This window comes from Heteronotia binoei, chromosome 16 (genome assembly GCF_032191835.1).
Source record: "Heteronotia binoei isolate CCM8104 ecotype False Entrance Well chromosome 16, APGP_CSIRO_Hbin_v1, whole genome shotgun sequence".
Lineage (NCBI taxonomy): Eukaryota > Metazoa > Chordata > Lepidosauria > Squamata > Gekkonidae > Heteronotia > Heteronotia binoei.
Window position 1 is genome coordinate 1,037,115 of NC_083238.1, and position 25,418 is coordinate 1,062,532.

Below are 25,418 nucleotides of genomic sequence, written 5' to 3' on the forward strand. Positions count from 1 at the left end.
TCAATCCCAAAGGAGTATCGGGACTTGCGTAGGGTGTTTAGCGAGGAGGAAGCGAACGAGCTGCCGCCCCACCGTGACACTGGCTGTGCAATCGAGTTAATCCCAGGGCAGGAGCTACCAAAGGCAAAACTGTACTCAATGGGGTGGGCTGAAAAGGCAGAGCTAAGGAAGTTTATCGACAAGAACTTGAAACAGTGTTTCATTAATCCAGCCACCGCGCCGCATGCCGCCCCAGTCCTCTTCCGGAAGAAGAAGGATGGGAGCCTCCGGCTTTGCACAGATTTTCGCGGGATAAAAGGGATTTCAATGTCTAATGCCTACCCCATCCCGTTGATAAAAGACTTACTAAACACAGTGTCAGAGGGGTCCATTTTCACAAAACTAGATCTGAGAGATGCCTACTTCAGAGTAAGACTCAAGGAGGGAGAAGAGTGGAAGACGGCGTTTAACATGCCCATGGGACAGTTTGAATACTTGGTGATACCATTTGGACTACAAGGGGCCCCCGGGGTTTTTATGAACTTTATAAACTCAGGGAATACCTGTACAAGGGGGTGGTGGTGTACCTGGATGACATCATTATCTATTCGAAAATTCTACCATCCCATGTGCAGCTGGTCAGGAAGGTGCTCTCCACCCTGTATCAGCACAAACTGTATGCAAAATTGTCTAAATGTGAATTCCACCAGATGGAACTTGATTACCTGGGGTTCAGAGTGTCCGGGAGGGGTTTGGCGATGGACCTGGCTAAAATACAAGCAGTGTTAGACTGGGAACCCCCGAGAACACGTAGACAGCTTCAATCCTTCCTCAGATTCGCAGATTTCTACAAGGGGTTCATTTAGGGGTTCGCGGCCGGAGGCTAAAAAACCCGGTGCCCAACTGCCATGGTCACCCAAATGCCAGGCGGCCTTCGATGAACTAAAAAGACTGTTCACTAGCGAGCTGGTGCTAGCCCACCCAAACGAACTAAAGCCCTTCGTGGTCGAGTGTGACACCTCCGATGTAGCCGTCAGAGCCATATTGATGCAGAGGGACGATGAGGGGAGGTTGAAACCGTGTGCTTATATCTCTCGAAAATTCTCACAAGAGCAGCGCAACTGGGACAAAGAGGCATTCGCAGTAACGTTCGCCTTAAGGACCTGGTGGTCTTGGCTAGAGTGGGCGAGAGTGCCATTCGAGATCTGGACTGACCATAAAAATTTAGAGGCACTCACGGGCCGATGGAAACTGACCACCAAACAAATCCGGTGGGCTGGGTTCTTTGCAAAATTCGATTTCACCCTCCGGCACATCCCCGGCTCAAAATATTTCTTGGCCAATGCCCTATCACGGCTACCCCAGCACAAGAGTTAGAGAGAAGAAGTCATAGACTCCATCATTCCTCCTTCAGCCGCGGCCGGGGGGGGGGGTGTGACCACTCGTTCTGGGGAAAAAACGGGACGAGTGGAGCCCTGGGGGGGCAATAGACTGAAAAAGAGGGGGGGGGAGACCGGAGGGAATTATAAAAGGGGAAGGAGGCTTCTGGTACTATGAGGGGAAATTGTACGTGCCCAAAGCCCTCCGCCAGGAAGTACTGCAGCACTGTCACTGTAGAAAGCTGGCTGGCCACTTCGGCTATGTAAAAACGCTACACCTAGTGAATCGCCAGTTATGGTGGCCGCAAATGAAGAAAGACATTTCCGAATTCGTAGGATCATGCCCCATTTGTATCATGGCAAAACGGAGGGGGGGAACCACCAGGGCTTCTCCAACGTACCCCCACAGCCACCAGACCCTGGTCAGTGGTATCAATGGACTTTATAGTGGAGCTTCCGGCTTCACAAGGGAAAACGGTGATTTTGGTGATGGTGGACGCTTTTTCAAAGCAGGCGCACTTTATTCCTTGTAAACAACTTCCCACCTCCAAGAAATTGGCTTACTTGTTCTTTCAGCACATTGTTAGACTACACTCATTTCCGGTCAAGGTCATTAGTGACCGCGGGCCGCAGTTCGTTGCCAACTTCTGGAGGGAGTTTTGCAAGGTGGAGGGCATAGAGCAGGGGCTAAGTTCCGCCTACCACCCCCAGATGGACGAACAGACAGAGCATGTGAACGGCCTTCTCGAGCAATATCTAAGATGCTATGTAAATTACCAGCAATCAAATTGGGAAGAGTTACTCCTGTTTGCAGAATATGGATACAATAACAGCTTGACCCGTTCCACCAAAGCGTTGCTATTTCAGATACTAAATGGCTACGAGGGGAAACCATTCCCATTGCTGCCCAGTCCTGAGGGAACAGTGCCACCTACCTCTTCCCAACAATGGTGGGAGGATGGTTAGAGGGGCTGGGCAGGCATCCAGGAGAATTTAGAAGTGGCCAAGAAAGTCTATAAAATCTATTTTGACAAAAAACACTCCCCGGAGTGGGACTTCAAAGTAGGGGAGAGTGTGTTTCTATCCACCAAGAACTTGCCACTGCCACAGACTTGCCGAAAGTTGGCATACAAATTTCTGGGTCCATTCAAAATCAAACGGGTGATAAATAAAGTGACTGTAGAACTGGAGCTGCCTAAAATGTTTAGTAAAATTACCCTGTTTTCCATTGCAGCCTTCTTCGCAAAGATCCTGGAATTATGTCATGGCACCCCCGCCCTCAAGAGCCCACACCTATTCAAGTGGAGGGTCAGAGTCACCATGAGGTGCAGGAGGTGCTGGACTCAAAAATAAAAAGGGGGTATTGCATTATCTAGTACGTTGGGAATATTTCCCTCCAAGCTGTGATGAGTGGTTCAAGTCATCAGACCTGCGGGCCCCCCTCCTCCTCAAAAGATTTTACCTACTGCACCCAGACAAACCCCGAGCAAGAGCTTAGAGGGGGCAGTATGTCAGACACTGAAAAATTACTACGAGAAATATTTAGCTTAGTTAACTGAAATGAAATGCTTAACTTAACTGACTCCATTTTCTAACCTCTGTTACTAACCATGGAAAGAGAACCTGCATATCAAAGTAGAAGCATAGTTGTTACTAACATTGGTGTGAATTCCTGTCCCTGGAACTAACAAAAGCAACTTCCCTTTGAAGATAAAATGCCTCCGGGGAAGGCGGTCTGGCCGTCCCGTTGAGATCAAGGATCACTCGGAGATAAGAGAAAGTAACCGTGTGAAATGTATCACTTTGGGCTTAGTATGCATGGGAATGTAGGATTGTTTAGAAACCTTTGATGTACAAGTCCTTAAAGTAATTCCTCGCCCACCAAATTGTATCAGTTCCAATCTTTCCATGCTCAGAAACTATGAACTCTCAAATAAAGCCTTAAACTTTGTATCGAATGGAGTCTGGTTGAAGTTCCATTGTCTGACACTGTGCTTCAGATGTGGAAAAGCCGTCCTGAACTCACTATGGTGAGGGTGAGATATAAATCTAATGAAACAAACAAACAAACAAATAAAAATGTGAGCAGGTTGTGGAACTCTGCAATAACCACATAGGGCCTCGGGGTTGGGGAGGGTTGAATGCTCAAAACTAATCTATTTTATTTATTTATTTATCTAAGATTTATATCCCGCCCTTCCCACTAGGTGGCTCAGGGCGGCTTACAACATATAAAACTAACATGGAATCTAAAATTAAACATTAAAATTAACATTTCATAATTTACAGTTAAAAATCTAAACAATTGTTATATACATACACATTAAACTCAGACGGTGGTCCTACAGCTACACTCATCGGTTACAAGTTCAGTATTTGATGTTCAGTCTTCGATATTCAGTACTCAGTGCTGATTAGTTGTGGGCCAGCCGGAAGAGGGATGTCTTACAGGCCCTGCGGAATTGAGTAAGATCCCGCAGGGCCCTTACCTCTTCCGGCAGCTGGTTCCACCAAGATGGAGCCATTACAGAGAAGGCCCGGTCTCTTGTAACTTTCAAGCGGGCTTCCTTTGGCCCGGGACAACCAGGAGGTTTTGGGTTCCTGATCTTAGTGCTCGCTGGGGAACGTGTGGGAAGAGACGGTCCCTCAGGTAGGCAGGTCCTAGGCCATATAGGGCTTTAAAGGTAATGACCAGCACCTTGTATCGAACTCGGTAAGATATTGGCAGCCAGTGCAGAGCCCGAAGTCCCGGCTGAATGTGCTCCCACCTTGGGAGGCCTAATAACAACCGGGTGGCGGCGTTCTGCACCAGCTGCAATTTCCGGGTTCGGCACAGGGGCAGCCCCATGTAGAGGGCATTGCAGTAGTCCAACCTCGAGGTGACCGTAGCATGGATCACCGTTGCTAGATCGTCGCGCTCCAGGAAGGGAGCCAGCTGCCTTGCCCGCCTAAGATAGAAAAATGTGGACTTGGCAGTGGCTGCTATCTGGGCCTCCATTGTTAAGGAAGGCTCCAGAAGTACCCCCAGGCTCCTGACTCTATGCGCCGCCTTCAGCGGCGCACCGTCAAAAACCGGAAGTGGTATTTCCCTTCCCGGACCCCGACGGCCCAAGCAAAGGACCTCTGTCTTCGCCGGATTTAGCGCAGCCCGCTCTGCTTGAGCCACCCAGCCACAGCCTGTAATGCCCGGTCCAGATTTTCTGAGGCGCAGACCGGCCGGTCGTCCATAAGCAGATAAAGCTGGGTGTCATCAGCATACTGGTGACAACCCAGCCCGTACCTTCGGGCAATCTGGGCGAGGGGACGCATATAGATGTTAAATAACATCGGGGAAAGAACCGCACCCTGAGGCACCCCGCAATCAAGCGAGTGCCTACGGGACAGCTCGTCCCCAATAGCGACCCTCTGTCCCTAACCTTCAAGGAAAGAGGAAAGCCATTGCAAGGCTAACCCCTGAATCCCCGCGTCGGCGAGGCGGCGGGCCAGCAACTGATGGTCGACCGTATCGAACGCTGCCGATAGGTCCAACAACATCAGTACCGCCGAGCCGCCCCGATCCAGATGCCGTTGCAGGTCATCTACTAGGGCGACCAGCACCGTCTCCGTCCCATGGCCCAGGCGGAAGCCGGACTGAAGGGGATCAAGGACGGAAGCGTCATCCAGGAAAGTCTGTAGCTGCGACGCCACTGCCCTCTCGATAAGTTTGCCCAAAAAGGGCAAATTCGAGACCGGCTGATAGTGTGCCAATTGGGCCGGATCTAATGATGTTTTTTTCAAGAGGGGGCGGACCACCGCTTCTTTAAGCTGTGTTGGAAATTGCCCTTCCGTGAGGGATCTATTTATGATATCCCGTACAGGATATCTAAGCTCCCTCTGGCAGGATTTAATAAGCCAGGAGGGGCACGGGTCCAATTTACAGGTTGTTGGGCGTGCAGATAAGAGGATCCTGTCAACTTCCTCCAGGCTGAGAGGGCTGAAACCATCCAGAACATAGTCCGAAGACAGGCCCGGAGCCTCGGTTTCGCTAACTGCCTCCAATGTGGCAGGGAGGTCGAGGCGGAGCGACACGATCTTGTCCGCAAAGAAGTTCGCAAAAGCCTCACAGCCAATCTCCAATTCTTTACAATTTGGTCTGCCCTGCGGCAGTGTTGTTAGACTCCGAATTATATTAAACAGTTGTGCTGGGCGCGATGTTGCTGACGCAATCTCAGCCGCAAAGTATGTTCTCTTTGCGGTTTTGATTGCCACCTCATAGGACTTCATAATCTCTCTATAAGATGTTCGAGTCGCTTCGTCTCGAGTACGCCGCCATTGCCTCTCTAGTCGTCTGAGTTCCCGTTTTAATTGTCGCAACCCCTGGTTATACCAGGGTGTCGACTTCAGACGGGGGCGTGAACATTGAAGTCACCCAAGACCAACAGCCTTGGGTACTCCAGCGCCCAGCCCGCCGCGGCCTCCACCAGGGATGGTAAGGCGCCGGCCGGTGCGTTAGGCGGACGGTACACCAGCCAGATCGCCAACCCCTCCCCAACGTCCCACATCAGGCCGATACATTCAACACCCCTGATCTCCGGGGCCGGGAGGGCCCTAAAGGAGTAAGCCTCTCGTATGAGAAGTGCCACTCCTCCCCCCCGCCCACTAGTCTGGGACTGGTGAAAGACCGAGTATCCCGGGGGCGCCGTTTGAGAGAGAGCTATGGTCTCCCTGTCGCGCACCCAGGTCTCGGTCACGCATGCCAGGTCCGCCTCCTGTTCCAGTAGGAAATCCCGGAGGACAGTGGTCTTATTATTAATGGACCTGGCATTACATAACACCAGTGTCGGAGGTGGGTAAGATCGCCTGGCCCCACTACCTGTCACCATTGGGATGGGACGCAGGCAGGAAGGTGGTCGAGCACTGCTATGTCTCGACCTCCTTCCCCTATAGAGCTGCCTGCTCCCACCGTCATACCTTCCCCTCCCCAGGAGCACTGGAATCCCCGGGCCAGCCATCTCCTACAGGTGGAGATCAGCTCCTCAACCGGCAGTATGCAACCTATTCCTCTTCCCCTTCAGCCCTATTGTTGCCAATAGCAATTCACCTTCCACTAGCCAACTACCAATGATCCCTCGTTATTTAATTTGAATCCCTCTCCCAAAATCACCTATAACTCTTTAGCTAACAATAGTTTAATTAAACATCTATTGGCTCCTTAATTTAAAAACCTTACCCACCCTCTATCTCCAATTAATTTGCCATAATAAATCCACTTAGCTAATCAATAAATACGAATCAAATAACTAATAAATAAATTAATTACAGAATGGCAGTTAACTAATAAATAATCAATCACAAAAATTGGCAATTAAAATTCTCAGGGTTGAAGGTGCTATAGTTTAGGAAGATGTTATAGTTTGGAAAGTGACAACAACAATAGTCATAAAGTGCAAGTTCTAGTTCTTGTAGTTAATCAGTTTTCAAAGTGCAGCAGTATTAAGGTGCATCAGTGCCCGTAGGGTTCCTATAAGGTACAAGGAGCCCTTCGTTCTTACTATTGAGAGGAGGGGGGGAGCTAAGTTCTTACTCAGAGTGCAGCGTATTGTCAGACCGTTTTGCTCCTCTGACTGTAACTCACCCCGCTGGCAGTCACAACTCCAAGTTCTTTCCACAGCCCTCGTTAGGGGGAGGAGGAGAGGGGGGTGGGGAGATGGGGGCCGTCGTCCCACTAGCAGCCCAGCTGCCATGGTATTTCGTCCACCGACCTGATTACAGCTCACCCCGCTAGCAGTTCCAGCTCCAAGTTCTTTTCCACAACCCCATCGGGGGGGGGGGAGGACAGGGGGGGGGAGACGGGGGCCATCGTCCCACTAGCAGCCCGGCTGCCGTGGTACTTCGCCCCGTCTTTCTCTGCTGCGTCACCCCGTCTCTCCTTGCTGCCGGCCTCGTCTGGTCCACCGACCGCGCCCAGCACTCACTTGCGCCTAGTCCCCAACCAGTGAACTCCAGCTCCAGGCGCCCCAGCATCCAGCCCACAGTCACAGCTGGTCCCGGTCGACCTGCGTCCTCCGGCCGCGCTGGTTCTCGCTCTCAGGCCGTGCCGCCCTTCCCCGCTTCGGCGTCTGTTTCGGCGTTGGCCTCAGCGGTTTCAGCGTCGTCCCGGCGTTGGCCTCGGCTGGTAGGAGGTTTCTTGTTTCTTTCACCGGTTGGGAAGGCAGGATGGACTCTAGCAGCTGGCATGATGTTCTATCATATCTTCAGGCAATGGCTAAGAAGATGGCAACCTGGTCGCATTGGGACTCTGTGTTCCACTCCAGTTTGGTGTAGTGGTTAAGTGTGTGGACTCTTATCTGGGAGAACCGGGTTTGATTCCCCACTCCTCCACTTGCACCTGCTGGAATGGCCTTGGGTCAGCCATAGCTCTGGCAGAAGTTGTCCTTGAAAGGGCAGCTGCTGGGAGAGCCCTCTCCAGCCCCACCCACCTCACAGGGTGTTTGTTGTGGGGGAGGGGAGGTAAAGGAGATTGAGAGCCGCTCTGAGACTCTTCGGAGTGGAGGGCGGGATATAAATCCAATATCTTCTTCTTCTTTATTTCAAGGTAAACCAGCAGTGGTCTGTGGTATTATGACACCTGCTTCCCAGCAGACAGGACCGGATCTATATGTTTTTTGAGAGGGGGCAATATTAAAAAATGCCACCCCCTTATAGGCCCATTCTACCTTATGGTCCAATAGAATAGAATGCACTCCATAGCCAATTTGGTGCCCCCCCTCCAATGGTGCCCCCCCTCCCCTAGATCTAGCCTTGCCAGCAGATTAAGGCCCACATTCACCCCTGTCTTTGTAAGGTAAAAAATGTGGTTAATAAAATGTTGGCCTATTATTCACCCAGCTCTGAATGGGGGCTCCATCTCTGCTCATCTACTTCCATTATGATCACAAAAACTATTAAAAGACAGAAGATCAAATCAAACTCAGAGAATCAGATCAAGTACCAAACTTTTAAACTAGAAAAACATATTGGTTTTTTGTGTCATTTATACCAATCTCCATCATAGCATCTCACACTTTCCCCCTCACAAAATAATGTACATTTCATGCTATAGGTTTATCACACACTGGAGTTAATCAGCATAGAAGATTACTCTCTCACACTCACAGAAATGTGCACATATTTCTTCCTTTGATGTGCAGACACACAGAACACATCTTCAAACTGCAGTAAAGCACATTCAGCTAACTGCTGTTGAAGGACAGAAAAGAGTCAGTGTCATATTCTTCTCACTAGCTATTATTAATAGGATGGCATCAGGGTTTGAAAAGAGTGCTTGAGAGACGTGGAACAACATTGCATCTGTGAATGCTGAGAATTTAGCAACAGTATCCTTAATGATATAAAAACATTGCTGACTTACCCAAGATTTTATCAGTCACTTGTGTTTTTTTGTGTGAGATTTGTATTTTCCATTATATGTGTACATACAGACACTTTAAATAAATGAAAGTACATAGATGAAAGCATATGACACTAAACAGGCTTCATGTTCTTCATCCATCTTCTCACAGATTTCATAAGAGCTAAAAGTAGCCACAAGTACTCACAAGTATTCTCTGTGCGCTGAATGTACGGCAGCAGCATTACTGTAGCGCCACAGAACTATCACAGATGACAAAACATCCAAAGTGGCATCAAACTGTAAAAGATACATAAGCATTTGGTTTGGGGGCAGCAACTAAAGCAGACTTCATTGAAAGCAACATTTTTACGCTTACATGTCCAACAGAGAAGCCCTGTATAATTTATTTAAACAAAAGCAGGGATTAAAATTCATTAAAACATTGATGATTTCTACGGCTCTTCTTTTTTTTTTTTACCAGAAGACCACAGATTCTATTGGGGTAATTCAGACAATATGCCAGATAATGGTTTAGTACTGCATGAAGAAACTGCGTGCTCACATACTCCCTTCTATTTTTCTCACTCTTATGGTCACTAATGACCTCTAATTTACCTCAAGTAATGTTTTACTGTTACATCTAAACTATGGTTTGCACTCCCCTTCCTAATCAAACATGCAAAATAAACTGTTTGCCTATCTAGTTTGGAGAAGACTCACAGGCCATAGTTTGCTGTTTAAGAAGTAACAGGAAATTTACTAGCAATGCAATCCTAAACAGAGTTATACCCTTTTAAACCCAGTGAACTAGTGAATGCTATCATTTTTTCTTCTGTGGGCTCATTCATGGTGCCAGACTATGGTTTTTGTTAAATTGCAACCATCCCAGAGATCCCAACTAAAGATTTTTGCTTCAAATGCAAATGTTCTTTTGTTTAAAAAATCAGGAGACAACCTCATTTTCAAGTTTATTGCAGGATATTTAAAAAGACGAGCAATAAACTATAATTTCTTCATTTTCTGCTTGTACAATGTAGTATTAATGCCCTGATAACCAGTGGATTAGAAATTTTCTAAGATTTTTTTTTTCAGATATTGGATGTTTAGACTACAAATCTTGTTTGCCAATGTGACAGGCAGGTCCCATTCTCCTTCTCTAGACTGAGTGAAGGAGATAGAGTTGGAAGCTGGCTGGAAAAGAGATAGTTTGCAACTGAGAGGACTGGAAAGGGGAGAAGAGCTAGGGATCAAGAGTTTAAGGACTTAGAAGCATTGTATCCATGTACATAAGATCACATCAGTGTTTAATGTTTTCAACAGGAGCAGTGGGGACATTTGGAGCTGCAACAGGAAGAGAGAGGCAATAAGGTCATGTTCCTTCCATCCACAAAAACACTCAATTGGATCCAAGTCTCTGTCACTCTAGATGACTGTGATGTCCCCCTGACCAGGGGCCTCATCTGGCTTGTTTGCCCCTGATTACCTCCATTTGCTTTCACCCAGATTCTTAGGCATGCTTTTCTTGCTGAAGTCCAGTTCCTGCGCCTACTCCTGAGTAGGTCTTTTCTCCCATGGAGACTTTTGCTCTTGAGTAGATCCCTCAGGAACTGGCCCTGGTTGTCCTTCCTCCTATATACTCCTGCTATGCCCACACCGACACCCCCCCCCCCCGGGGTGCCTCCTTTTGCCCTGTAACAGTGCTGCTGGAATTTTTAGGGTAGTGCCCAAATTCCAATCCTTCTCGAGGGCTGGGATGCCCAGGGAACAATGACCAACTCTCAAGAACAGCTCTCACACAATTTAATATGCAGTGATTTATAATTTTCTGTAAAGACCTCTTAACACTTGGCTGCTATTAAAACAGGGACAGAAAATTGTTATTTTAAGTATCTTTACAAATATGGTGTCACCAGGCGGGGGGAATCACCTTGTCAGAAACTATATTCAGAGTTGCTCATTAGATTTTTCCCCAACCTTCAGAAATTCTTGCATAAAATATATAATCTTATTGTTCAAAAACAAGACCCATCTGAATTAAGCATTCTACAACAGCAAGCCTCTCCATGAGATAGGCCAGAGGTGGCCAAACTATGGCTCTTTCACATATATTGTGTGGCTCTTGAAGTCCTTGCTGCCCCACCAGCCGGCTTGGAGTTGGAGAAGGCATCTGCCTCTTTAAATCCCTTCTCCAAGCCTATTCCTTCTCTTTCTCTCTCTCTCCTCTTCCTCCTCCTTTAAAGTTCAATATGTTCTCCAAAGACCTGCCCTATTGCTGCGCCAGTCAGCCTGGCTCAGAGAAGGCATTTATCTCTTTAAATCCATTCTCCAAACTTTATTTAGAGGTGCTTTTTTTCCACCTCTCCTCCCTCCCCCCCATCTATTTGCTCTCTCTCTCTCTTTGTCTCGCTCCCTCCCAATCTATTTGCTTTCTTTCCACCTTTTTTATTCACCTTCCTTCCTTTCTTTCTTTCTTTCTTTCTTTCTTTCTTTCTTTCTTTCTTTCTTTCTTTCTTTCTTTCTTTCTTTCCTTTCTTTCTCTTTCTCTCTTCCTCCCTCCTCATCTATTTTCTTTCTCTCATTCTCTCTTTTTTTCCACCTCTCTCCCCCCCTCCCCCCTCTTTCTTTGTTTCCAATTCAGGGAGCTAGAGATTGCTTGTCAAAGTATATCACTTTCAAGAAAAATTTCAGAAAACAAATAGCTCTTGTTATCTAGTAGTTCAGTTTATTACCAGCAAAGATCAGTTAAAAATTGAAATGAATAAGATGCTCATCTAGCTTCGATGAGAGCCAGAGCCCTTTCGGTCTGGGCCCCTACCTGGTGGAATGAGCTCCCGTTGGAGATCTGGGCTCTGCGGGATTCCACAGGGCCTGCAAGATGGAGCTCTTCTGCCAGGCTTTTATCTGATCTAGAGGGCATCCTATGAAGTCATTGCTCCCCCAGCACCCAGCACCCTACCATCAAGGTGCTCAAGCTGTGTTGAAAGCTTCCAGCTTACATGATATTGTGTGGTTTGTTGTACTGATTATTGATCTTGAATCTGATCGACATATCTGTGATTATGATGTTTTTGAAGTGATTTATTTTAATGTTGTTTTAATATTGTAAGTCGCCCTGAGCCTACTTGCAGGATACGGCAGGGTATAAATTGAAAAATTAAATTAAATGTTGAGCCAGCAGCGCAAGGATGCTTTTATTCTGTCCACCTTTCATTTTATTCATCTTTCTCTCATTCTCCATCCTTTCTTTCCTTCCTTTCCTGATACACACACACACACACACTCTCTCTCTCTCTCTCTGTATGTGTAATAATATATAATTACACAATGAATTGGATGGGGGCATGGTTGGTGTCTTGGGAGCTGATGAGCCAGAGTGAATTCAGCCATGTTCATGTCTTGTGGCTCTCAAACATCTGACTTTTATTCTACATGGCATATTTGGCCACCCCTATGATAGACTTTCCCTGTTGTTAGTTCCAGTCATCTGATATGAAGAGGCATACTGACTGTCCACATCGAAGTTTAAGTTATATGACTAAAAATTTTTGACAAACTAATTGCCCATGAATGTACCTAAGCCATTTTTAAAGCCATCAGAACCAATGGCCATCATCATATCTTGCATTACACTGGACCATGTAAGAAACATTGGATAACAATACTTTAGACCTGTCTCATGTGTCCTTTGAGAGAGAATGATTGTTTTGACATAAGGCATCTCCAGCACAACTTCACATTACATCCCTCCCTTGAAGTAAAATTCATCAATTGTGAAATGATGGCCCTTGTGACCATCAACACTAGGAATAAAGGACAACAGTTCATGCTCTGATTCCAAAGACTCCTGCAATGTACTCATCAGCCATGAGATTACTTACAGCAAATCCAAATGATGAAGCACTGTACCTCATTACGGAGACAGCTAAAAGAAAAAGAAATAATGTTTTGATCTTTTTGTTTTATTCAACCAATAAAAAAGAAGTAGTGTGAAAAGAAACACACAAAACAAATTCAGCCTACAAATCTACAGCGACTGCACCAAGCATCCATAAAACACAGTAAAAACAGTACAACTGACACATGAAAGACCCAACAAGAGGAATATTTTTAGAAAACTACACCTAATAATATACTACATGGAAGCAAGTATAGGAATGTGCCAAGCCCTTTCCTAAAGAAAAAAGCAAACAGCCAATTTGGTGTAGTGGTTAAGTGCATGGACTCTTATCTTATCTGGGAGAACTGGGTTTGATTCCCCACTTGCAGCTGCTGGAATGGCCTTGGGTCAGTCATAGCCTGTGAGAGGCTCTCTCAGCTACACCTATCTCACAGGCACAGGCACAAGAAGGCTCTATCATTGTTGCTGAAAAAGAATCATGGAATCATAGTTGAAAGGAAGCTCCAGAGTCATATATTCTAACCCCATGTACAATGCAGGAAATTTACAAATACCTTCCCCCTGCACACACACTGTGACCCCTGCTTCAAGTGAAGGGAGGGAGGAAGGGAGGGAGGGAGGGAAAAAGAGAGAGAGAAAGAGAGAGAAAGAGAGAGAAAGAGAAAGAGAAAGAGAGAGAAAGAGAAAGAGAGAGAGAAAGAGAGAGAGAAAGAGAGAGAGAAAGAGAAAGAGAGAGAGAGAGAAAGAAAGAAAGAAAGAAAGAAAAAAAGAAAGAAAAAAGAAAGAAAGAAAGAAAGAAAGAAAGAGAAAGAAAGAAAGAAAGAAAGAAAGAAAGAAAGAAAGAAAGAAAGAAAGAAAGAAAGAAAGAAAGAAAGAAAGAAAGAAAGAAAGAAAGAAAGAAAGAAAGAAAGAAAAGTCTCCAAGATCCCTGGCAAAACAGGCCTGGAGAAAAATCGCTGCCTGACCCCAAAGTGGCAAACAGCATTTCCCTGGATATGTAAGGAGCCCATTAGAACTAAATACTAACTAAGAAGGCCTTCCTGCCCTCCTTCTCATGATCTGCCTAACTTCACATAACCAGCATTGCTGACAGATGGCCATCTAGCTTCTGTTTAAAAACCTGCAAAGAAAGAGAGCCCACCACCTCCCGAAGAAGCCTGTTCCCTGAGGAACCACTCCATCAGGAAGTTCTTCCTAATGTTTAGCTGGAAACTCTTTTGATTTTATTTCAACCCACTGGTTCTGGTCTGACCTTCTGGGGCAACAGAAAATAACTCCACGACATCCTCTATATGACAGCCCTTCAAGTATTTGAAGATGGTGATCACCTCTCAGTTGTCTCCTCTCCAGGCTAAACATATTCATTTGCCCACCATCAATCTGCTGGCACTTCATCTGTTCGCCAAGAATTCGTAAAAATAATGACTAAAGGCTCAGAAATTATGTTTCCAAATTCTTTTAGTACATTTGGATGCACTTCATCTGGCCCAAAGACTTAGTTTCATTTAAAGAAACTAGGTATTCATGTACTACCCCTACACTGATCCTAAGAATTGATCAGTTCTGCTCTCTCTTCATCACCTGTTACCATTTCACTTTGCTGTCCCTGCAAAGGGCCTACTATGTTCTTGCTCTTTTTCTTATTTTGAACATAAGAAAAGAACCCTTTTTTGTTGTTTTCAGCATCTGTTGCTAGCCTAAATTCATACTGAACTTTAGCTTTCCTAATATTCTTTCTATCATTGGCCATTTGTTTATATTCAACCTTGATTATAAGGCCCTTCTTCCATTTCCTTAATGAGTTTTTTTAATTTCTCAAGTCCTCTGAAAGCTGTTTATGAAGGCACTTTGGCATTTTTAGACTCCTCTCATTTTTTCTTTTCCTAGGAACCATTTATGATTGTGCTTTCAATATTTCACTTTTAAGAAACTCCCACCCCTCTTTAACTCCTTTCTGCTTAAGTATTTCTGGCCATGGGATTCTACCCAGCATCACTCTTAGCTTGTCAGAATTTGCTTTCCTGAATATCTAATCTATATGTCTGATTACGTATAGCAAGGCCTCGGATTCAGCGGGAGCTCAGGAGCACAGCTCCTGAACCTTTCTGAGAGTTCCACTTTCTCTTTCCCACCTTGTTCATTGAATAGTAGCTATAGCTGGATGAGCTCCACCACCTATTTTTCTGCAAAACGATCCCTGCATATAGCTTTTCCCTTCCTCAAGACTGTAAATTCCAAAATTATATGGTCACTACTTCCCAGGGTGCCCACTACTTTCACCATGTTAACCAGTTCTTCCCTGTTGGCGAGCATCAAGTCCAGGATAGTAGATCTCCTTGTTTCCCTCTCAACTTTCTGGAAAATGATGTTGTCAGCAAGACAAGTCAGGATTTTTTTGTTTTACCTTTTGTTTTTAGCAGAGTTGGACTTCCAACAGATATCCAGGTAATTGAAATCTCCCATGACTACCATGCCCTGTCTCTTTGAGAACTTTGTAATCTGTTCTAGGAGCATCTCATCAAAGTCCTCTGTCTGGCCTGCTGGTCTACAGCAGATCCCCACCATAACATCACTACTATTTCCAGGGCTTCTTTTGTAGAAAAAAAAAACCCTAACATGAGCTCATTTGCATATTAAGCCACACCCCCAGACATCACTGGAAGGGTCATCATCCTACCTGCTGGTGCTGGTAGACCCCTCCCTGTGAGTCTGAATGCAAGACATAGAATCATAGAGTTGGAAAGGACCTCCAGGGTCACCTAGTCCAACCCCCTGCGCAGAGCCTGGGGGTTTCTATTGCACTGACCATGGCATGATCCAGTTCATGTGTCCCCAGCTATGGGGGTTTTCCTTGACCCCTGTCTTAATTTAGAAAAAGGAGAGGAAAATACAGGGATGGGGGAAAGACAGAGAAAGATACAAGGTGGAACTGGGCAATAGGGTTATCAACCTCCAACTGGAGATCACCCAGAATTACAGCTGATCTCCAGATGAGATAAGAACATCAGAAGAGCCCTGCAGGATCAGACCAGTGGTGCATCTAATCTAGCATTCTATCTCACATAGTGGCCAGCCAGTTCCTCTGAAAGACCAACAACAGGGTAAACAGGCTGAGGCCTTCCCCTGAGAAGAACATCAGAAGAGCCCAGTGGTTCATCTAGCCCAGCATCCTGTCTCTCTCAGCAGCCAACCAGTTCTTCTGGATGGCCAACAAGAAGGCGTAAGAACATCAGAAGAGCTCTGCTAGATCAGACCAGTAGTCCATCTGGTACAGCATCCTATCTCCCACAGTGGCCAACTAGACCCTCTGAAGGGCCAGCAACATGGCATAAAACCCCAGGCCTTTCCCTGAAGTTGCCTCCCAGCACTGGAATTCAGAGGTTGACTGCCTCCAAACACAGAGGTTCCATTTAGTCACTAGAGCTAGTAGCCATCAACAGACCTGGTTCTTCATGAATTTCTCTAATTCCCTTTTAAAGCCATTAAAAAGTGCATTTGTCCTGACCTCAAAGGTCCAAGTTAGCCTGATCATGTCAGATTTTGGAAGCTATATTTGTGGCTGTTATATATCCTCCACATGAAGAACCACCTCTGTTCCTTTCTTGCATTGAAAGAGACATTTCCAGGAAGGGGGGGGTGGGGTAAGGAGGCAGACTTTTGTATACAGCTATTAAGCCACAAGTGCAAAACAGAATTCCATTATGCAGAGGCAGTCTACCTTCAAATACCAGCTGACAGGGGCAGGTTTTAGCTGACAGCTGTTGTCTGCTGATTCTCTTCTTCAGAGGCAGCATCTAGCAGATTGGGGTTAAGACAGAATGCTGGATTTGCCAGATTGTCAGTTGCTGTCAGTCAGTTCTTCACAAACAAGTCTCAAAGTTTTAAATGTATTCTGAACTAAACTTCCTGGAGGATTTTCAGAGAGACCCTCTAAGAAGGGAGACACAAGTTGATGCTGAGACATTGCAGCTTCTCCTCATGCAAATATACACAGGGGAATCTGCTGTCTCCCTGCCTGACTCTTTCTCTGAATGTCCTGGTCACAGCTAAAGCATCCCCTTTTTGATCTAACCTGCCCCCCAAGCAGGGGGCTGGCTAGGCTGCCATATTCAGCAGGCATGCAATTGTCAAGCTACCAGGAGGGGGGGGGGAGCAAAGAGGACAGGCAGAATTTGCTGGCTTCTCTCCAAAGCACCGGGGGGGGGGGGCACACAGTGCTAAAGCCCAAGTTCTCTTTTGCTGCAAAGTACTCAGTATTTACTCCCATGCAAAACTAGGTAGCCCTTCCCATGATATGATATGGGGGAGGGGGGAGGTTTCTTTTGCATATCATGCACAAGTCAAAAAACATTTTGGGGCTTCTCCAGATTGGGAGGGACATTCCTCTGGATTCTAGACTGGGGGAGGGGCCTGTGGCCATCTCCCCCCACCCACCTTCCCTGCAAGGCATCTTCTCTGTGCTCTTAGTGCCAGTGCAAGGGGCGTGGGCGAAGCAGCAACCAGGGGCAAGTGGGCAGGGGAAGGAGGGGTGGCCGCTTACCTGGGCAGAGGAGCAGGCAGGTGCCCAGGACCAAGATCCAGATCACTGAAGATCCCCGGTCTGTGCAGTGCCAGCTCTGTAGGGACTGCATCAGTCGTGGGAGGAATCTTGCCCATCTCTCGACTGCGGGGATGCAGAACCACTTGAAGAAGCACCATGCGACGGAGCTTCTTCGAGGCGAGAGACATGCTGCTGGTGGGGTGCCCAAATGGGCCACACCACCCAGCGCAGAGGTGGGTCCTCCTGCTGCATCCCCTCCAGAGCTCTTCCAGGGAGTTCTGTGATAAGGAGGGAATGCCAGGCAACAGTGACTGAGATGCTTGGTGGGATGACTTTAGCATGCCAACAAGGGCAGTGAGGAAGCGCATAAGTGTGGAGATCTCTTGGCACATTGTCAAGATGATTGCCGAGGGACAACCCTTCTCCTTAGTGGAGAGTAATGGCTTGTGGGGAATGCTCCGTTCACTTACCCCCTGGTACAAGGTTCCTTGTCGCACCACAATGAGCGGGAGCATTGTGCCAAAACTTTTCAGGGTAATGAAGTCTGTGGTGAGGGAGCATTTGTCCCATGCTGCTGGAGCAACTGTTCACTTCACCTCAGATCTGTGGACTCCCCACAGTTCGCATTAAGATTATCTGTCCCTGACTGCACACTGGTGGCTAGCCAGGGAGGTGGGTGGGGGTGGTGGAAGTGGCAGGCAGGGTCAGGGCCCCCAGGCCAGCTATCACAAGGCCTTGCTGCATGCTGAACCAATCGACAGGCCGCACATGGGGAACAACATCAGTGCCATCATCACTAGGTCGACAAAGGATTGGGAAGGCAGTGGGGTCACTGTGGGCTACATGGTGACAGATGGTGGCACGAACATGATCGCGATGACCGAGTGTATGGGCATAACATGCATTCCCTGCACAGCCCACTTGATCCACAATGTGGTGACGGATGTCTTGGGTCAGTCATACCAAAAGGAGGACTGGTTGACCGTCTCTCAGACTGCGGAGGTTCTTGAGCCCTTCAAGTCCTTCATGGAGATGCTCTCATCTGACGCTGCAAGCATCGCACTGGTCGTTCCCATGGTCCACATGGCCCATGAGATACTGGCCCAGTTTCTGGTGCAACGCAAAGACCATGCAGACTTCTTTCCAGCGGTGAATGCACTCTTGAGCAACGTTTTGGGGCAATCACAAAGTAGAAGGTATACACGCTGGTGGCAATGTGTGACCCACATAGTAAGGGCAAGGTCGCTGAGCGGGTCAGTGAGCTCAATCGATGGCAAGACGAGCTCTTCCAGGAGGTTGAGCAGAGGCAGGCCAAGAGGGCAAGGTTGGCAGGAGCTGAGGAAGTGAGGGGTGAAAACAGCTCCTCTGCTTTGGTAGCTGCTGCTCATCCCCCAGCTCCCCCACTAGGCGGCATTTCTCACAAGGCTTCCACCGTGAAGACTGCAGAGATGGCACTCGATGGATGGATCGATGGCCCCTCCAGGAGTGTTGGGCCCATGAGAGCAGACACGAGTGCTGCGCATCTCAGGGCATACCTCGAGGAGCCCTGCAAGCCGCAGCACACTTGTCCATTGGATTACTGGGTCTCGAAGGAGACGGTCTGGCCAGACCTCTCTGCTGTGGCCCAGGCGTTTCTCTCGTGCCCACCGACGAGCACTGAGAGCAAGCACGTTTTTTCCCATGCGGGCAACATTGTCAGCCCGCATCACGCAACCCTCAATCCCAACACAGTGGCAATGCTGGTCTTCTTGAAGGTCAACACGCCACTGTTCGGCTGCCCAGACATGGGCTCTGAGGGTGTATGAAGTGAGCATCTGGTTGTTCCTGCATCCTCTCTCAGGCTGGTCTGAGAAGTCAGGGAAACGCTCCTTCCTAAATTAAAATTAAAGAGAGCCCAGAAAGAGCCCCAGCCCAGAGCCCAGTAATTGGTCAATTGATTGGCAAGAAAATGGCCCAGCCCCAACATTTCTCCCATCATGCTGCCTGCCTGACTCAGAAAGAATGCTGCATGAAGTCAGCAGAGCAGCAAAGAAAATTTTCCCAATCCCCAACTCATCATAGCCTATAGAATTTTTGAAAGGGCTAAGAAAAACCAGCAGCTCCAGTCAGAGTGCCATGTTGTATTTGTGAGTTTCCTGGCTGTAATGGTTAAGAGTATGGACTGTTATCTTTTTTGGACCTGGTGTGATTCCCCACTCCTCTGCTTGCAGAGCAGCTGCTGGAATGGCCTTGGGTCAGCCATGGCTCTCAGAGTTTTCTTTGAAAGGGCGGCTTCTGTGAGAGCTCTCTCAGGCCAACCCAGGGTGTCTGCTGTGGGTGGGAAGAGGTAAGGGAGACTGTGTGACGTGTAAGGTGATCTGAGACTCAGAGTTAAGGGCAGGAGGAAAATTTCTTCTTTGTTTTCTTTTCTGACATTTCTTCTTTTCCTTCTGTTTCTTCTTCATTCGAGGTGAAAGATGGGGGCCTTGTGATGAGGAGGGCAGCCACACCTTGGCTAAAGTTCCCTTATGGGGCAGTGATGGCTGATGTGTGTTGCGGTTGAGAGAGAGGGAATGGTTCCCTCCCTCTCACTCTCTGGGGCCCTCCCAGACGTCTCCCTCATTTGGGGTGCAACTCTGGCTCGCCTCCTTGTGGTGCACCCTGGGTAACACCAAAGAGCCTAGACCAGCCAAACGTCCATCGCTCAAGCTAAATCTAAATGCTTCTTGCTTTGTGTCAGATACAGATGTGGAGCTAGGTGTGGTCCACATCTTCTGTTGTTTGAGAGTTGTGTTGTTTGAGGCAGGGCTGGAGTGCTGGCATCTGTAGATTGTGTGTTCTGTGGCAGGGAAGCTGGCATCTGGTGAGAGAGCCAGAACCAGCATGGTTGGTGTGCTTGGCCAACTCTCCTCACATTGTTTGGGGCAGGGCTGGAGAGCTGGCATCTGTGGATTATGTGTTCTGTGGCAGGGAAGCTGGCATCTGGGAGAGAGACCCAGAACCAGCATGCTTGTTGCGCTTGGCCAGCTCTCCCCGTGTTGTTTGGGGCAGGTCTGGAGAGCTGGCATCTGGGTTTGCTAAAGCCAGGTCTGCAGAGCAGATCTTGAGCAGATTGTGTTTTGTGTTGCACTGAAATTGGCAACTGGGTTTATACTGGTGCCAGGGTGCATAGAGTAGACAGATAGATTTAGTGCATTGGGGTCCTATAGAGATTCTGTGATTTGAAGTTAGGTTTGGCTTGGGTGTCCCAGGAATTGGACCCCCTGGTCCAATTATTTTTGGCCTTGTGGGTTTGTGTGGGACAGTGCCCTGAGGCTGCACTGCAGTTTGGGGGACTCTGCCCAATACCCCCTGGTCCCCAGAGCCACTTTTCCCACGATAATTACAGTGGGAGAAGTGGCTAATTGTTTTTTTCTCACCATTGGGAACAGTGTCTGTTTTAATGATGTCTGTTTTAATGATGTATAGTTATAACAAATGTTTGATTTTAATTATATATTGTGAAATGTTAATTTAAAGTGTAATTTTATACTTTTATGTTAGTTTTATATATGTTGTAAGCCGCCCTGAGCCACTCGGTGGGAAGGGCGGGATATAAATCCCAGATAAATAAATAAAAAAAAATAAAAAGTGTTCTTTTGGGGTGCTCACAGATGGGTGCAGTCTTTTTGGGTCATGGGGGTTGCATGTTGGGGAGTCCCCTGAAACTGCCCTGCAGTTTTGGGGGCTCTCCCTCAAACCCCCTTCTGGCCAGAGCCACTTTTCCCACAGCCTTTGATTATGCCCTATGTTGACATTGAGTTCAATGGTCCATAGGGTATTATGGTGGGATAGGGACATGCTCTTTGGGTGCCCCTGGAATGGAACCCCCTGGCCCAACCTTTTTGAAACTTGGGGGTTTTGTAGGGGAGGATCCCCTGCAGGTTCCCTGCAAATTTGGGGGCTCTCCCTCAAACCTCCTCCCCTCCAGGCGGCTTCCAATATACCCTATTTTGCCATTGACTTCAATGGTCCATACAGTACAATGGCAGCTGAATACCGTATACATTCGAATATATCTGTATATTCAGATATATCCGAATACCACTATTTGGTAATATCTGGAATACCGAAAAATTTATTTCCGAATATTTCCAAATCTGGATATTACTGAATTTTTTTTTGTTGACAGCCCAACTCTGATTCACATATTTCCTTACAAGTATATACCTCCTATACATATAATGCAATTCCTCCACCCTTCCTTATTTGTCCCTTTTAAATGTTGTATTCCTCAGTCCTAATATTCCAGTTGTGAGTATCACCCCACCGAGTTTCACTAATGCCTATTAGGAATGTTTCCTCTTGCTTTTGATTTGATGCTGTAAGGCCCCTGTCCTCTTCTCAGTTGAGACACCACCATTTCCAGTCCCCTCTTAGTTGTTTTAAAAGCCAAAGGCAATGGGGAGCCCTTTGATAATTTTCAGAGAGTGTATCTGGCCTGCCATGTCCAGGGAGCATTCCATAATGGAGGCAGGGTGTCACTAAAGTCTTTACATATCTCCAGTTCCAAGGCATGCATAAAACTTCCATATCCACTGCTTCAAGGGATGCTGCATTAGAGCAATATGGGCCATTTCCAGTTGATGGAAAAGGTATCACCTCCAATCTAGCTACTGATCAAAAATAGTCTAATATTTGATCCACCAGGATGGGCCGTCAAGAGGTGAATTTACCTTCATTTCACACACACTTTGTTCTTTGTCAGTATGTTAAAAACACCCATCAACTGCCTCACTGTGGAATGTCAGGTGTCATTTCCTAATCTTCCCACTTAATTTTTACGGCAGTTACCTTCAGATTACCCAATCAAATGCAAACCTTACTCACTTTATCCAATCCTGATCTTGGGATCAAATAGTCCCATGTTCAGCAGTGGAATTTTATCCCATTAAAGAACCAGCCCAGGGCAGTGAAAAGTGTGCCAGGTTTTTCCACTACCTAGTTACCCTTGCAAACTGTCTTGCAGGCTCCTCTCTCTCTTCATAAGAGCCATGGCGCAGAGTGTTAAAGCTGCAGCACTGCAGTCCTAAGCTCTGCTCACGACCTGAGTTTGATCCCCGGCAGAAGCTGGGTTTTCAGGTAGCAGGCTTGACGTTGACTCAGCCTTCCATCCTTCTGAGGCTGGTAAAATGAGTAGCCAGCTTGCTGGGGAGAAAATGTAGATGACTGGGGAAGGCAGTGACAAACCACCCCGTAAAAAGTCTGCCGTGAAAACGTTATGAAAGCAACGTCACCCCAGAGTTGGAAACGACTGGTGCTTGCACAGGGGATCTTTCCTTCCTTTCCTCTCTCTTCATTAGACTTCTGCTGCATGGCCTCCTTGAGATTCTCAAGCCTCTCACACACCTTGGACCTGGGAGTATCCCCCTTCTTTCTCTCCCTATCCTTGTCACTTCCCCCTCATCCTCTCCCCTATTTTCAGTTCTCTCTGTGTCTGCATGTGTTTACTGAGAAGGTGAGGGTAGTTTTATTCTGAGTTTTATTTGTGTAGTTGTATTAACGGTCTTAAAGGTCAAGTTTGGTCTAGCTCTGAGTGCTAGTACATAAATATATCGTTTTGTTTGAACTGATTAGTCTCTGTTACTCTTTCTCTTAAGAATATTACACAGGAATAAAACCTCTGTATACATCAGCAAAAGATCCCTTTTTTATCTGGCTGGAGACCCTGTAACAAGCTTGGGTAACAATCCATTAAAGCTGACTTGAAGCAGGAGATGTGACAGTGCATCCATTTCCCCCTTCTTGCAATCTCATTTGTCTATAATTGCTTAAAATCCAAACTGTGCATCTTTAGAAGATGTTATTTATTTATAAAGTGACATTTCTTAATTCCTTTTTCAGGAAGGAATAGGTTGTTTGGGAATAAAAAGTCTCTGAAGAGTTGTTGAAACCAGTCTTATTGCTAGCATTTCTCCTTTGGGACTGACACAAAAACAATATCTAATTTTCAGCATTTCAATGAGACCATGCCCTCATTAGAACGTTCCTTAGCAGAACAGAAGTACTGAGGCCTAAAAGAAATGGCAAAACAATTCTGGCAAATGATTCAGCAAAGAGATTGCAAAGATTCTGGGTTATAACATAAAGAAGGCACCAGAAATCTTTTTGTTGGGATTACAAATGGAAAGTTTTCCGAAACAAGATAGAACGCTACTTTGGTACATGCTTTCAGCTGCACGGACATTATATGCGGAGATGTGGAAGCAAGATAGGGTTGCCAAGTCCAATTCAAGAAATATCTGGGGACTTTGGGGGTGGAGCCAGGAGACATCAGGGCAGAGCCAGGAACAAGGGTGTGACAAGCATAATTGAACTCCAAGGGAGTTCTGGCCATCACATTTAAAGGAACCGCACACCTTTTTAAATGTCTTCCTTCCATAGGAAATAATGAAGGATAGGGGCACCTTCTTTTGGGGCTCATAGAATGGGACCCCCTGGTCTCAGAGAGGCCTGAGAGGAACAGAACAGAGCAGAGCAGCTCTGATAAGCTGAGACAGCTGGAGAAGTTGCTAAGAATTTCTGCGTTTTGAAAGACTTCATTCTGAGGCTTGGGTGACTGCTGAAAAGGCTGAGTTGTGATAGCTGGGGAACTGCTGTACGTTTGGGTGAGTGGGCTAAAGGTGAAAGTGATTGATTGATTGATTGAGAGTAATTGTTGATGATTGCTTAGGAGTGGTCTGCTCCACCCTCTTTGCATTTTAAGCTGCGCCTTGCCAAAGGCACGAGCCTTTGGCGCGAGCCGAAGGGTGAGAGCTAAAGGGCTCTTGGCCTGTGGCTCTTTGCCTGGGGGCTTCCTAAGGAGCAGGAACCCAGATTTCCTTGTTCTCCCAATAAGGTAAGTTGACCTTCCAGAAGGGGAGCCACGTAAACAGCATTTAAAGAGGACTGTATATTTAATATATATATCATGAAGGTAGAATGCCAGCAGGGGGGTGGGGGCTTTCCAGTGTTTTGCACTGAGTGTCACATGTATGACTATCTGCCCATAGGACAGAAGTCTTGGGTGTGTGCTCGATGCAAGGAGCTCCTGGTCCTCAGGGAACGAGTTCGTACCCTTGAGGCCGAGGTGACTGCCCTGGAGAAGCAGAGACGGTCAGTTAGGCAATTGGGGAAGACTCTTGGGGGCGTATTAGATGAGCCCCACTCTGAATGTGGCATCCCCGTTTCTGCCAGAGAGCGTGAGGGTCGAGAGGGAACAGGGCACCTTGCTGAGGATAAGGAGAATGCGCCCTCAGAAGGGACCTCTTCTTCGGTTGGTGAGCAGGTATCCTTTCGCGCCAAGGAACCATCCCTGGGCAGGGGGAGAGGGGGGGTCTTGGTAGTTGGTGATTCGATCCTTAGGCAAGTAGACAGCTGGGTGGCAAAACCGCGTATTGACCGTATGGTGACTTGCCTGCCTGGTGCGAAGGTAGCGGACATTACGCGTGTAGTAGATAGGCTGATAGACAGTGCTGGGGAGGAGCCTGTGGTCATGGTGCATGTTGGCACCAACGATGTGGGGAAATGCAGTCGTGAGGTCCTGGAGGAGAAATTTAGGCTGCTAGGTGGGAGACTTAAGGCCAGGACCTCCAAGGTGGCCTTCTCGGAAGTGCTACCTGTTCCACGTGCAGGGCAGGAGAGACAGGCGCAAATTAGAAGTCTCAATGTGTGGATGAGACGATGGTGTAAGGAGGAAGGGTTTAAGTTTGTTAGGCACTGGGATGCTTTCTGGAACAAGCCGGAGCTGTACAAAAGAGACGGTCTCCACTTGTCTCCGGATGGAACCAGGCTGCTGGCGCTTAAAATCAAAAAGGTGGCAGAGCAGTTTTTAAACTAAATCTTGGGGGAAAGCCGACAGGAGATGGAATGTCTCTGGTTCGGGAGGACTCGTCTCAAAGAGATGAAGGGTTGGCTTCTATTTTTCTACCAAGTAACGGATCAAAGTTGTCCACTGTGATGGTGACAAACAGTATGGACTGTCTGCTAGAGTCTCGAGGCGGCAGGAGAGAGGTGGCGGGCCTAGCTTGCTTGGGAAATTATAAATGTTTGTATGCAAATGCTAGAAGTGTCCGAAGTAAAATTGGTGAATTGGAATGTTTAGTGTTGGGAGAAAACATAGACATTGTGGGAATTTCAGAAACTTGGTGGAATGAGGAGAATCAGTGGGACACGGTGATTCCTGGATATAAGTTATATCGGAAGGATAGGGAGGGAAGGGTTGGAGGTGGGGTGGCTCTGTATGTCAGAGAG

General features: G+C 47.1%; 1 protein-coding gene across 1 annotated transcript in view; it reads right to left on the reverse strand.

Moving 5' to 3' along the window:
- The window catches only part of TMEM163 (transmembrane protein 163), a 359,716-nt gene that overhangs the window by 230,066 nt on the left and 104,232 nt on the right, over positions 1–25,418 (reverse strand). The window contains exons 3-4 of the mRNA XM_060257116.1: positions 12,609–12,652; positions 8,936–9,027 (exon numbers count right to left, since the gene is read on the reverse strand). Of these exons, the coding sequence (XP_060113099.1) occupies positions 8,936–9,027; positions 12,609–12,652 (136 nt within the window). The remainder of the gene's footprint in view (positions 1–8,935; positions 9,028–12,608; positions 12,653–25,418) is intronic.